Source organism: Gavia stellata, chromosome 17 (genome assembly GCF_030936135.1).
Source record: "Gavia stellata isolate bGavSte3 chromosome 17, bGavSte3.hap2, whole genome shotgun sequence".
Lineage (NCBI taxonomy): Eukaryota > Metazoa > Chordata > Aves > Gaviiformes > Gaviidae > Gavia > Gavia stellata.
Genome location: NC_082610.1, coordinates 21,497,179 through 21,512,143, shown reverse-complemented (window position 1 = coordinate 21,512,143; position 14,965 = coordinate 21,497,179). Strand labels below are relative to the sequence as shown.

General features: G+C 38.5%; 1 protein-coding gene across 1 annotated transcript; it reads right to left on the bottom strand.

Annotated features, from left to right (window-relative positions):
• Nucleotides 1-6,088: 6,088 nt before the first annotated feature.
• Nucleotides 6,089-14,288, bottom strand: GAL (galanin and GMAP prepropeptide). The gene is made up of 6 exons (XM_009821759.2): nucleotides 14,208-14,288; nucleotides 13,456-13,510; nucleotides 12,403-12,474; nucleotides 11,914-12,000; nucleotides 8,504-8,581; nucleotides 6,089-6,141 (listed from the first exon to the last, which is right to left on the bottom strand). Exons 1-6 carry the CDS (start codon nucleotides 14,286-14,288, stop codon nucleotides 6,089-6,091), a joined length of 426 nt encoding a protein of 141 aa, XP_009820061.2.
• Nucleotides 14,289-14,965: the final 677 nt, after the last annotated feature.

Genomic DNA, 14,965 nt, shown 5'->3' with positions numbered 1-14,965 from the left:
GTCTGTAATGTCCACTGAAAAAGGAATTAAAACAAAAATGGACCAAAAGGCAGAGAAAATGTAAATACTTTGCAAAAAAAGAAGTGTTATATAGTTTGAACTGCAGAAAATGAATTAAGATTTCCCAGATGTGGGGACATTTCTAAATAATACACAGACACAGTATCATTTCTTCAAGGGAAATGATCAGTAGATGGTTCTGAAGGCCCGAAGTGACAGAAGGATTGAATGAACCACGTACGTTGCAGCAGGTGGGAAGGAGACGCATTGTTTATGGAATGAGGGTGACTATAGCTTTTATTTCTGAAATTATGTTCAGCATAAGATCTGAGATTTAGTAAAATGAGATTTTTTTTTTTTATAACATTGCTCCACTGGATAAGGTAAGATCTTAAGCGATATAAATAAACCTACTTTCAAGGTCATCAGTACCACTATACTAAGTTTCATAGGTCAGGATCTGGCCCTCATTTGTTGTCTTTGAAGAGCTGTATTTTTGAACAGTGACTAAGTAGGTAACCAGCATGAAAACCAAGCAGGCATAATTTGCAAAATTGTGTTTTGAAAAGTGGTGCAAAAATGTAACACTTAGCTGTAAAAACATGGTTATTTTTCCTGTCTGCTCCTACTGGTTCTCTAAGTCTTAGGGCCTGGGTTCATTCTGCTTCATTTGGAGAAGCAAACCAAAATGCCTCATTTGAAAGGTTACTCTGGATTCAGAGCCAGGGCTCACTCCCTAGCTGAAGGTGATTCAGATTCACTGAGCAGAACTGCCCTCTTTGGTTCAAGTGCCTAAAGCTCCTGTGAAGAGTCCTAAAAGAAGTTACGCAATATAAGTCTCCCCAACCACCAATTTGCAGAAGAGATGGATAAAATCCTCACACAAATCTTTGGAGACTACTTTGAGTTTTAATAGCTGCAGAGAACAGTAGATGTGAAAACCACTAGAAAGCTAATGATTCCTAAATCTAGTACCTTTTAGATCAGGAGTTCAAGAGGAATAGAACAACCTTCTCAAATTGCAGAAAGAGCTGAGGGAAGCGGGGTGTGATTCCCCTACACGGACATCTGATTAAATAGTAAGCAAAGAATACTCATCCTACAAATACGACATTGGAACTTATATTGACATAAATGATCCTCCGTTTTAAATCTTGTCAAGAAATACCACCTTAAATATTGACAAATGTAAATAATAGCCATAATTTTCATAAATCAGATAAATTATTTTCTGATAGAATGTTTTTTAATGAAATCTAATCATTTCAAGGAAACATATGACCTCATAAACGTCCTGAAGGGGAAATTATAGAAGTACTCCATTCTGAATTAATTATTTAAGTGTTTGTAAGTGATAAATAGTCATCATTTATATTAGAAACAGTACCAAAGGAAAAAAAAAAAAAAAAAATCAACCTGAACGGTAACATTTTATCCTGATTTGAGATAGATTGTATTTTGGTATTTTAGAATTTCCCCTCCGACAGAGCCATTCCATACAAGACTCATGTCTCCCAGCACGCGGAAAGGCTGTATGATTTATACGTACTTAATTAGTGGAAAATCTGTGGAGATCAATTCAATTACAACTGCCACAGGTGATGGAACACACACGAGTTGAATCTCAAGGGGATCTGATCAAGTATTTGGGAATAATGTAGTACTTTACGAGCAAGGAGATAAAATAATTCTCATCTGCAGCTCAACTCTGTCTTTTTAAAGCTCCTTTCTGGGAGGTGCTGAGTGTTGCACATGAATTGACAAATAACCTAAGTTGAGGTATTAAAAATCTTAGCAACTGACATTTGTGTACCCAATACTGAAGCTGAGCAGTTGAGCGATCTTTGAGTTGCAGTTTTCTATGGTTGGTCCATGTGATGCTCAGTCCTCACAAAATTAAGTATATCATAATTATTATTTGCATTTATTTAAAAACAAAAGATAGAACACAAAATAGTGACAGAAGTACTACACTCTGTTAACGTACTTCGTTAATTGGTGAAAAATCATCTGTTCTGCTAGTAACACTCAGCATTAAACTTTCTTTTAACCCTCATATCTGCCTTAGCAATCTCCTGAGGTAATTTATATCCTGGACAAATTACAAAGTATTTCCTTGTGTCCATTTCTAACTTGTTGCTTTTTTGTATCACGTATTCTGAAATAATGGAAAAATACTTTCATGACTTTTTCTGTGAGTTATTAATGTGTTGCTTCACACACTGTCCCATATCGCATCTCCTCATCATGTTTAAAAGGCAAAAGAACAGCTAAGAAATTGTCGGAATTGCCTGTAAACTAACTCACCGCAAGCGTCTCTGTTCTCTCAGGCGGTTAGTCCATGGGTCAGACAGAAAGGGCTGTAGTTTGGTTTTAACTGTGGTAACGTTCAACTTGAAAACAGAATTATGCCGACCCCGGTATCAAACCCCCTCAAATGTTCTCAGTATTCTGAGTCGTACCTAATTTTGCTCTGCTAATTTTGCAGTCTGGCCTTTACACGAGTAGACAGGTGGGAAAATCCATGTGTCCTGTCAGCTGCCTGATGACTTCCCAGTCGGAATAAGCTGGTTTCTGTCAGCTCTGCCACCAGAAATGCCCTCTTTTACGCTGAACTGATTGGCATTTAAACAAGTCTTAGTGAGACTACCTGACAGGCAACGCACTGTGTAAAATTACACTGTTTTGGTTATAGGTCGTATTCATTTCTGCAGAATTTTTAGCCAAAAACGTGTCATTTCCAAGTTTCTTTTGTACGCTGTGCAGGTGAAGAAGCCCTGTTTAATCCCTGAATTACGGATCAGGCTCTAAGGGCTGTTTTATAGCTCTGTGCACAGATGTCCTGAATGTTTCCAAGAAACAGTTTAATTAGACTTTTTGAGGTAGTGGTTTCATTTGGGCCTTGAAGGCCTTTTCTTCCGTGACTATAACGGTTTCCTTTCAGAACCTGTGGCCTTGATGATGTCCTGTGTCTGTCACTGCCATGATTCCATCATGAGTGTATGGAGAAGGATTTCCTTTTCTGGGAGTGGGGTTTAAAAATGTTACTTGATCATTTTATCAGGTAATCATTAAATTCTGGGTTACACGAAGAAGTGAATTCGCTAAGCACTTTTATGGCAACATTTAAGACTCCACCTCTCTCCCCTTGCTAGTCCCTTTCCCTAGCTAAAGTCACAATCTATTCCATCTCTCTGTGTATAAAAGTTGTTCCCCGTTGCTGAAGATATTCATCACTTTATAGCAATGAGCTGACAAGAGCTGCAGCTGGTGTCGAAGTTGGGAATGGTGGCATAATGATGTTTTCTGGTTTGGTTTTGGCTATTTTCATTATAATTCCTAACATTCCATTTGCCTTTCTAACCGCTGCTGAGGTTTAAAAATGACATTTTTAGAGGACCGAGTACAATGAGTCTAAACTATTTTCCCGGAGATAATTTAGACCATCATTATGTGTATGCAAAATTAGAGTTGTTTTTCTCTGTGTGTATTACTTTGCTTACATCAGCATTTAATTTCATCTGCCATTTTATTGTCCAGTCATTCAGCATCATGCAAGCCTTCTGTTCATCGTCAGGTTAAATTTGTGTGCTGGGTAATTTCGTATCACTGGCAAACATCGCAACAAAGTTTTACTCATTTTTTAAGACTTTGGCTTTTGTCTTTAGTGCACATATGTGTTTTATCTAATCCTACACAAACGTGGGATACAATGTAGACAAATGAGCCAATAAATGAAATGAGGAGGAAATGGTTGGGGATTTTTTTATTTTCTGCTGAAACTTGTCACATCTTTTTATTGTCTCTTTGCCCTGTGGAAACTAATTACTTTCAAATTGTGGTTTAAAGGCCATCTGTTATCAGGTGTTTGTCTGAGAGGCTGTTTATGGAGATGTCATTCCAAATGTTTGCAGAATTTAGGTCTGAGATGTAGCCATGTAAGACATGCTTTAAATAAAGTAAGAATGTTACTGAAATTGATCCAGAAAAATGCCCATTTATTGTTTTTTGCCGCTTTGTTTCTGCAAAGATAAGAGCTGTGGAGGGTGAAGAAACAGTCTGAAAATTTTACCTCTCTCTGTATTTTTGAATATTACCAGTATGTGTTTGAATGCAGTAATTATTAAGTGAAATCTGTGGACTGCTTTCGGTAATTAGACTACAATGGTCGTTTGTGGGGGTTTTTTTGTAACAGATGCATATAGCAGTGCAGTACAATAAGTAAGAACTTGTGGTCCTTCCCTGTTTAGACAGTGATGTAAATCTTCCAAGAAACTTGATCCTACGAGTCTTTCAATCAGTATTTCAATCAGTATTTCAAATCATCTCAAATTTCAGAATTTCAAATAAACATTCTAACAAGACCAGTCCAACTTTAATGAGCTGACAGTATGCTGATTTAAATAATAACTGTCTTCTAATTTTAAACTCAATTTCTAATACTATTTCAAAAGAAAGGAAATTCAGTGCTAAGATTATGTTCTTTTCATTTGATCATAGCTTCAGCTGCTTTGCCATAGAAAGATTGCTTATTACTCAGTTCTGCAAACGGATGCTGGTTCTTAGCAGTCAATGGAAGGCAATGAGAAGAATGCCTCCTGATTTTAGTGAGCTCTGCTTCAAGTTTATGATGGGAAATGTGGACATTACTAGTGAAAAGTGAGAGTTTGGAATTACTGAACTATACTAATGTACAGAACTCAAATTTCACACTATTCTTGTTTCACATTTTTGGAAGCCCATAAATTTACCAAACAATGTTGAGCTAGCAGCACGTATACTAGCAGTGTATATTTTTTTATTACTCTTTCACAAAAAAAACCCCAAAACAGTAAAACATTGCCTGAAGGACTTGCTGAAAAGCTCGTTGGATCTGGTAAGAAGTGTACTTTGTACACTTTGGAAAGTGAACATCAGACATTAGATCAGAGGCTGAGTGGTTTTCAGAGGAAGAGCACAGGCTGATTGACAAGGTGAGATAGATAACCTTGTGGGTTCAAATCAGACACTAGTGGCTTGGCATCTAGAGTGTATTCCACTATGCTAAAAGTGAAAAACAGATTATGTAATAATGGTCTGCAAACTTTCTTCAGTCTGTGCAGTCTAGTGCACAGCAGCATTTTGAAAGCATGATATTTCAGAGTACTATGCAGAGAGTGGAAGCCATCTGAATGTGAAAAACCTTTCTAAGATTCTGTACCCTCTCAAACCTTCCCTCATTCTTGATATGACATTTATTGTGTATAGGCCCAGCATTCTGGTCCCAGTACATCAAAGCTCTTTTGTAGTGATGAAGCATGTGTTCAAGTGCTTTGGTGGACTCAAACTAAAGCATCTCAAAAAATAAAGTATTTTTTTAATCTTGGAGTGGACAGGAGAGTTTCTTCATTAAAAAATACAGATCCAGTATTCTTGATGACATAGGAATAGGTATTCTACACATAGGATTGGTGTAAACCTATTACCTGGACAGAACAGTTAAATTTTTATTGCGTGAAGACACGCTTCGGTCAATGGGCTGGTGTATTACAGGTGAACAAAATGAAATTTAGAATGAACATGAGTTTATTTCATGTCTGTGAAAATATTAACAGGAAATAAGGCTTCTATGAAGCGTTGAAGTACACACAGATCTGTGACCTAAAAAGACTCTGTATGGCAGCAGTTTGAAGTCACTGTTCTTCTTTTTCTCAGTTAGTACCCAAGGTGTAGTATTTAGGTTTTATTTTACTGTAATTTTGCAGAGTGTAGATGCGGTGTAATCTTACAATTTAACCTGGGCTTTGTATATGACGCATTGTGTTCTGGTATGTATTTAATTTTCAAATGAAACAATGTAGTTGCTCTTTATTTTTATTTTATCATTTACCTACAGAAAAAATTTACCAAGGCAAAATTTTACACTATAACATCACAGGAGTGAACAGAAATCCCCAAACAAACGAACAAAAAAACCCCAGAGGGCAGAATGCTGTTTACCATTTGTCAGATTAATGCAAATAAAACTTCTCATCATCAGCTCATTTGGATCTTTTGCTTTGAATTCAATCTAAATCTACACTGCAACAAAATAAAAATGCATTCTTCTTCAAGACTGGTTTGTTTCCTCTGGTGAAGGTAGTTGGTCAAGCGCTCCCACCTCTGCAAAAAGGAAAACAAAAGTGAGAATTAACAGATACGTAAGTATGCATATTAATCATAGCAATTAAATAATGAAATCCAATTTCAGTAGTATACATTTTTATATTTTTCTTCTCAAAACTGTAAGAGGCAAATCCTTGAACTTCCCCTATTTTAGTTTATAAACTATTGGTTCTTTCTTTTGAATGTTAGTAATACCTTCCCGCTATAATTTCACTTTTTTAGAAACAGCAGTGACAGAATGACAATGAAATTATATCAATTTTATTACGTCAATTGATATTGCTGGATCCCAGGATCTCAAAAGTTTTATTATTATCCAATTATGGCTGCTATCTTACAGCCTGCTCTATATGGGAAGCCTTTAAAGCTGGAGGGAGCCATTTCCAAGAGAAAGAGCTGAAGGCCACTTTAGTTATCACCAACATACTTCTTAGCAGTTAAAATATTCACTTTGTCTTGCAGATAGAAATGTATGTCTAATCTGAATAACCATTCCCTGAATCTGAACCCCATAAGCGGGAGTTTCCCCCCGCCGCCAAAGGAATGTATCTAAACCAATATATTTAATGTAGTAAAGTTTCATTTGAGCAAAAATGTTGAAGCATCTCTACCTCCTAAATCTACAGTTCTGATTTTGTGTAAGAGTTTGTATTAGGTCTTGCCAATAAATATTGTTTAGGGATAATATGATAACATCCCGTGTCCTTTGGAACCTGGGAATACAAGAACTGGCTCAGGGAAAAGCCATTTTATATGACCTGGAGATTCCTTTTTTTATGAGGACAGATAATAATACCATCTTTTCTGAATAAAAACAGCTTTTTGTCATCACTATCCTAAAGAAAGATTTGTTACTTAGAGTTACAATACAGCCTTTTCTGCTCATGCGTCCCAGGGAAGAAGTAATTTGTTTTTCTGTGTGATGCCTTTTATTTTCTTGCCCAGCTTAGCAGCTCTCAGCCCACTCATCAGCGAGTGCCTGTTTGAGCTCCACTTTTCACACCCTTTCTGTTGTGTCCAGTTATTGGTTTTACTTCCGAGGCTCACAGAGCAGGGTAAAGGAGTGTTTAGGGCTCCTTCTTCACAGCGGCGCACCAAACAAGCTACTACTTTGTCCACAGTAAATATACATGCTAATAATCTACTTCATTTATGTATTTGCATTATCTCAGGCCCTTAGTACTAACCGTAAAGAGTTTTTGTTTCAAATGCAAAGTTGATGCAATAAACACTGGGTTGATATTTTCAGTAGTGAGAATTATTTCGCTTGGGTGGATGCAAATCGTTTAGAAAATGATGCCAAAGAGGTCTAGAATTTTGTTTCCTAGATACGCAGAAAATGAGCAGATCTCTTGAAAGTCTCTTTTAATAATGAAATTAAAATACAAATGTGACACGCAGTTCTTCGTTACTATTCCACAGCATACGCTTGCCACAAAATTGCTTATAAATTGTACGCAAAGGTAAGACTATAGAAGTTAGAGACTTATTGAAATGTCTGCTTTCTGAGACAGATAATTCCTCAAACATTTACAACAAAAATAACTTTTTCCCTTCCTGTTGTTTTCTTCACAAGTATATATTACGCTTTTGAACACTTTGTAGACAGTTTCAGAAGGGCTGAAGAGGTTTTTAAAAGCTCAGAATTGTGGAGGTTTTTTTTAAAAGCAAAACTAACGAAAACTCAGAAGCAGCCAGATTTCTTCTTCACCTAATGCTATAATAAAGTTACCATTCGTATAGAATCAGCTGTAAGCTCAGTTTAACAGTCCTTGTCACCATTTTGTGACTCCACCGCATTTTTATTAGCAGCATTTTGAGCTGGTTACCAACATTCAGCTTAGTGGTGTCGTAATTTTATGATGTGACTTTATTGCAGAATACGTGCAGAAAGGGAGATGTATTTCTTTTGTCACTAACAACTGTTTCAGAATTTCAACCAACTGTTCTTGGCATTACACCGAGGTCTTATTTAATTTGTTATTGAATTGTTTTATACTAACTCCCACGTAATCAGACTGTATTTAGTTTGTTTTCAACTCTTCTAAAAGACGGGTCTATACAATTTCGGTAGTAGCTGTTATTATTTTCACAGCACCCAGAGCAATCAAGTGGTGTTAGAACCCTGCTATGTTGAATGGTCATTGCCCTGTGGTTTGGCAGGACTGATGCACTCCCTAAACCAGGCCTATTCCTAAGTGCACTAAAATGGAGCTGACAGTTCCTCCCCCCACCAGAGATGCTGCTCCAAGTCATGCACATTCAAATACGTAGCAGACTTGTACGTTCAAGGGTAGGCCTATCTTCTCACTACATTTCACACCAGAAAGTGTGACAGATTAAAAAGGTATTCACTAACCTTTAAGATGCAAGTAAGTCAAAAATTCGATTACTGTGCGCACAATGTTTTCATCAGCCAGTGGTCTTCCAAGATTCCCTATAAAACAAGTTGGTTGTTACTTAATGTGGTATAAAGAGCTATTGTGGCTAGGTTTATGAGTAGTCTGACAAAAAGCTATCTGAAATTGCTTTTTCCTTAAAATCCTTAATGGAAAACCTCATTTCATGGAAGCACAAAGCCACTTTAAGGTAGGTAACAGCAATTCTCAGAATCAAAAGTGCCCGGCTTTGTACGCTATCGCTGCGTAGGAGCTGCTTTGACACTTTAACGGTCATGGCCCTTAAGGCCTTATGAGTTCTGTTGCAGAAGAGACTTATCCTCTGTTCTCAACTCCCGCCTTTGTGTCCGCTAGCCTGAGGTTGAAGGGAAAGGCAAATTTAGCAAACGAATCCATCAGCTTTGCAAAACCATTAAAAGTTCTTCACGTAATCTGGCTTTGTTCCCAATAAGCCACTCAAGTGATATAGAAGTGATTTGTAGCCCAAAAGCTAGGCCTGGGGCTTTACTGAAAGCTCAGAAAGGTATGGTTTTGCATATATAGCTAATACAATATACGCCTCTCTGATCATGTGGAAGTAGGCCTTTTGATGCTTTTTAAATGGCCCAATTTATCAAGCTCCCTGGGAGCTTGTTATCACACGTTGGGAGGTTGAAAAGTATGCTTTCTGTGTCTATTAGGGGAAAAAAAAAGAGACATCTTGCTTTTTATCAACAGGATGGAGAATTGTTCTATATTAGAGGACAAATGGTAGGTAATTTCCCTAAGACTTTTAGTTCTCTGCATACGGAACAGATGGGTACCAGTATCTGACTGACAGTCCATTATTACATCACTGAAAATACTGTCCCTTAATGTTATCCTAGGGGATGTGTTTAATCTCAGAAAATAGTCTGAAAGAGTGACTTTGCAGCAGGTAACTATTGGGGGAGTTCTTCCACAATGGAAGAGAAGATTTAGGCCTCTAGTGACGTACAGGTCAGAAGGCAGACTGAGCTCTGTAGCACAAATGAAAAATATTGGTGGGGAGTTGTAAGCGCCATGGAGGTATCTGGTATACAGAGAGTCAGCATTTAAGAAATCTGCATCTAAAGTCTTGTCTTCCAGTCTTTGAACAGACACAAAGATGTTGTTATTACTTACATTAGCAATACTTATATTATTTGAGGTTTTCCTTAATTTAATTTTCATTCCCACCTAACCTGTTATGGATTTTTGCTATGATTAATCATTATCATATTAGTAGTTTATTGACCCAGAGTTTATTACCAATGTGATATTTATTGGATAAATATTTTTCTTTAGTGACTTGTGCATGTTGTACGTGTGTATTTCTATACACTCTGCTATTGAGCTTAATTCTGTATAGCCAATTACTTGCAGACTACTGAAGAAACAGTTATGCTCTTGGAATTTAAAGATTTTTCTAATTACGCTCATAGATTTTTATTTATTTCCTGGACAGAGTGTTATGTAACTAATACGGCTTACAAGTTCTTCTAGGTTATCTGGAGAGCTTGTGAATTTTGCAGCATTCCTTCAAGGAGAGAGCAGTCCTTTGCATGAATTCTTTTACAGTAATAATGTGTATGTATATTGCCATTTTAAGATACTTTTGTAAAGCATCAGCAGAATTTAACTAAAATAATTCCTTCGTTTTTAATTAAACTAAGAATTCTGACTGCCTTAACCATTTTTTATATTCAAATCTCCTTTGGATAGGACCTCTATAATAAACTTCAGCTGCAAAGAAAACATTTGATGAGAGAAAAGCATCTAAAGTGAGGTTCATAACGGAGGCAGTTATGCAATTTTCAGGTCCCATCCAGACAAGTTTGTTTGGGTTTATTGTAGCTGTGGAGGTGCAGCAGTGCCAGGCAACAGAGTTCCATAACTCTTAAAGATCGTATTCCTGTAGAGGAGCTGGTAGTATATCCACAAATGGCAACGTCCCGCAGTGCGAGCTGCGTTGTTAGATTACAAATGCCTGCCTTCCACAGTGTTTCTGACTGGCATAATATTTTTTACACCAGTGTTTGAGGAAGTAGGTTCTCCCTTTTTTTTTTTCCCCCTCCTTTTTTTTTTTTTAAAAACTAATCAACCTCCAAACCAACCAACAAAAAATCCGAAAACCAAACCAAACCGAAACACACCACACACCAAACCCCGCTATGTAACTCTCTACCAGAACTAAACTGGCAGTCATTCTGAGAATGTAAAAACGAAGAAATGTATTAATGTTACTCTTCTATTTACAAAGTAATTATGGCCATGAAATTGTAATTAAGCACATTTCCATTATTTATGAACTTACTTAGCGTTAGCTTCATTGGCATCATGCCAGGTGGACTTAAAATAGCCTGGGAGAGCCCCCATTAGCGCAGTGACGAATGCAACAGTTCTCAGCAAGTACTGCTTTCTTTGGTTGCAGTGAAGAACAGATCACTCTTAGACAGTCTAAAGAGGAGATTCAGCCTAGCTCACTTTAGATGTCTGCAGCAGATTTAGTTTCTCCTCAGGAGAAAGAAAAAGGTTTTTCTAGAAGTTTCTAGATCTAGAAGTTTCTAGATCTTATCCTGAAGTAGGTGTTCAAAAGAAATCCTGAAAGAGCCAGCTTCTCTTCATAAAGGAAGTCTAGACAGATATTGTAGAGGCCCGGCTTTGGATGATGAATCCAGAGCAAGGCTGCATCCTTTTTATTGCCGTTTACTAAATTCTGATACATGCAACCTCAAAACACTATGTTGACTTGACCTCAGTTTTGACCAGCTTCTCAGTCTTTTAATGAAGATAATCCATCCTGCTTAAATATAGGAAATATTCTGAGACTGAACATGGAATTTTAATTTTTTTTTTAAATAGTGAAGACTCTTACAACATAAATCGTGCCATTCAGTTCTGAGGTCTGGTTTCAACTCTGGAGTATCAGAATAAAAATAAAAAAGATATTTGCCAGCTTCTATAGTTTTCCCTACTGAAAGATTCCTTTATGGGCTTACTTATTTACTGAAAAAAATTAACTCTTGAGTGTCTAGGGTGACAGCTAAAATACTTATTTGAACACATGAAAAGAAAAAACTAGGTTCAGAGTAATATGATCTATTATACTTGAAAAGCAACATAATATTGATATTTTTCCCTAGGCACCAAGATGTTTTAAACTATGACCACGTGCAAAGACCACACTGAATGGCCAAATTTCATTTTTCTTCCTTTCATCATTTTTCTTCCTTTCATACGTTTATTAGGATTTTTGTTAAAGTGCAGGAATAGCCTTGTATCTAGGTAGTTTGAGTCAACTCAGTAACAGTGAATAAACTCCTAAACATAAAAAACAAATCAACGATACTGGCTTTCAGAATTTCATTACCTGCTTTAATATCCTCATCAGGCTGTATTTCACGTTTACCGGTGAAACCATGTTTGTCATTAAAAGATCTGTGGTTATCTACTGCATCTGATAAATAAATTAAAAAACAGAGGAGTTAATTGACTTAACAACAACCTTTACTATATGGCTTGCTTTTCATGGATTTCAAAGAAAAGATCATGATGGGCACTTTTGATGTACAAAATGACAAAGAAGCAATTAATGTGTCGCTAAATAAAATAACCTTTCTTCTGAATTTGTGCTTATGTTTAATATCATTTACAGACCCAGTCCTGTCCTACATACTTGCTGAAGCTGTTACTGAATTCAAAGGAAGTTGTAAAGAAAATCTAAGTTTGTACATTCATGTGTAATTTGGGGAGTTGTTTTTGCTACTCTTTCCTCTATTTTTAGAAAATGTTGCTGATGAGTTTGCTTAAAAGAAAACTGCAGATAATCTACATGAATAACCTTCAAAAACTATCTTACATGCCCCTGGTGCCTCTTCTCTCCCCTTTGCAATGGGCATTTCCTTTATCAGTAAAAGCTGATCAATACGACCTGCAACAAAGGATGATTCCTATTATCCAGTCTTAGATAAATGGCACTTTGACAAGTACATTTCCCCACAGTATCTTTGCCAATTTGGTTAGATTTGCTTCGGGGCAAATATACTTCCAGACATTTACAGAACCAGTTAATATGTTTAAGATGCATTAATCTTTTTTTTAGGTATACTTAAGGTTAGTTAAAAAGAATGAAGAGAGTCATAGTAAGTATCTGTAGTTTTTGTCATGTATTACCGAGACTGAAAATACAGGAACATTGGTAATGAGTGTTATTACATTAACAAGAAATAATGGTAAAAGGACAGATATTTGAGACAGCTTAGCACTGCATTTCACTTTTCTTATAATCCACATTTGTGATTCTCCACCTTTGTAAACCAGCGTGTTCCTGTATTTTAAACACCTTGTACGTTAAATAGTTTTCACATAGTGAACTGTTACTATTTCCTGTCATGAGTTTGTGTGTTATTGTTTTAATTTAGTTTGCTTTAATCGGAAAAAAAAAGAGTAATATAATAAAGCCAGGTAGCGAAGCCATTTTCAAATAGACTTAAAGGTGAAGTCTGAAATACATTGAAAAGTGCCAAAATGTCACAATTTGTCATTCTTCCCTTGTCATCTAAGACGCTGTAAGATTTTTTAACACTTCCAGTGGGGGAAGAAGTGTTTGTCATATAAAAACTACAGTTCAGAAGCACAAAGAGGGACCAGATGTGCTTCTGGATATAAAGCCTTGCAGCACAACTCTGCTTTAGAAAAGAACAGTGATTGCCTAAGACACCTCAATTCTATAATAGGCACGTAACAAATAATATCTAAACTTCTCCCAAATGTGTTTCTTCAGTCTAGCAGGTTTAGACAAAATTACCATGTTTGTCAGAAAAGCGAGGAGCACGCTACAGCAAACTGACTTACAAGAAAAAAAAACCCCTCTGCATTTTGAAATAATGCAAAAGAAGAGTGCTTGACTTACGTGGCCCCAGTAGGTAACCAGCACTATTCAAAGTCCATCCCCTTTTTTCTTTTGCCTTAAAGAAAAAAATGCAAGCATGTTATCGCATGAACTGCGCAGTGCTTTCTGAAGACAAAGCAAACAGTACCCAAACGGACATTCTTTCAGCAGAAAGTGGCTTCTGGAGGCTTGAAATCAAGCAATACTGTAAAAAATGAAAGCCAATAATATCGAAACAAATATTATTGGTGAACTCTTGCTCCTTCCCCATCTAAGTCAATAGTTTTTCTGTTGACATTCATGTGGTGTGAAGATTTCACAGCATGTAAGTGAAACTACAAAACACACTTTGGAGGCAGAAATTTTGACTTTCTACTCCAAGGTTGTATTACCACCTGATAATCACCTTAACGAACAGCAATACTGCCTTTTAATTGTTTGGATTTACACGACAGCCTCTTCATAAAACAAGTCCATAGGTACACCACCTTTTCGGAGTCCGATGGGACATCCATGCAATTTCGGTCTGAAAACACGACGCTCTTTTTTTCCCTTTAGTCGTGTTATTTGGTACAAGGGAGCTAGTATTCAAAAGCCCCAAATTCTTAACTAAAAACCTGCTTAATGCCCCAAATGGGTTTTGAGCGCAGCATCTTGTCCAAGCCCCGTACCCAAAAGCAGCGTGTATCCCTGCGGGCTTTGCTGTGACGTGCCAGCCCTGACATGGATGCTGCCCAGCGGACAGGCCCCCCACGAGTGAAACTCGTACTCACTGAGAAAACCAGCCCGAGTGTTTCCGAGAGGGTGGCACAAAGGATTAAGGACAGAAAGAGGAAACCGGTGCACCGCTGCATCTGGAAGAAAAGCGTCCTGGGGTGAGTGCTGCGGGCTCCCGCTTTGCTTTCCAGCTCCCGACCCCTCAGCACCCCCGCCGCGGCGGGAAAGTGGGGGTCCGCCCCGCGGGGCAGGGCGGCGGTTCGGCACCCGAGCTCCGGCTGGGAGAGCGGCCGAGGGGTGGGGAGGGGAGGCGAGTACCTTGAGCCGGGGCGCGGCGGCCTCTCCCGCGGTGCTGGCGGCGGGGCGGCTCGTCCCACGGCTGCGGTCCCGCCGACCGGCGCTCACTGCATGGCCGCGCTGCGCGGGCACGGGCCTACCCGCCCACCCGCTGCTCCCGCCGCTCTTTATGGGCTGCAGCACAACGGCGCGGGAAGGGGGGAGCCGAGAGCCGCCCCCCACCCCCGCCTCCCCTGGGTCATTTCCCCCCCCTCGCCAACCCACGGCATGAGGAAGGGCAAAAATTACAGCAATTCGATTAGAGGTATTTGGAGGCTCGAGGCAGGCTGCAGGGAGATAACAGCGCGGGTAATTACCTCTGATCGTGGCGGCCCCGGGCGGGCCGGGGAGCAGTGAGGGGAGCTCTGCCCTGGGCAGCCTGGCCTGCGCCTCACAGAGGCACAGAATGACAGAACCACTACGGTTGGAAAAGACCTGTAAGATCATCAAGTCCAACCATCAACCCAACCCCACCATG

What these genes read in the sequence shown, in the direction of transcription:
- GAL (XM_009821759.2), bottom strand. Translation starts at nt 14,288, where the DNA reads ATGCAGCGGTGCACCGGTTTCCTCTTTCTGTCCTTAATCCTTTGTGCC. An exon ending in TGGTTACCTACTGGGGCCAC is followed by an intron (nt 12,475 to 13,455) that starts GTAAGTCAAGCA and finishes CCTTTGTTGCAG; the next exon opens with GTCGTATTGATCAGCTTTTA. An exon ending in GACTTACTTGCATCTTAAAG is followed by an intron (nt 6,142 to 8,503) that starts GTTAGTGAATAC and finishes TCCTTTTTGCAG; the next exon opens with AGGTGGGAGCGCTTGACCAA.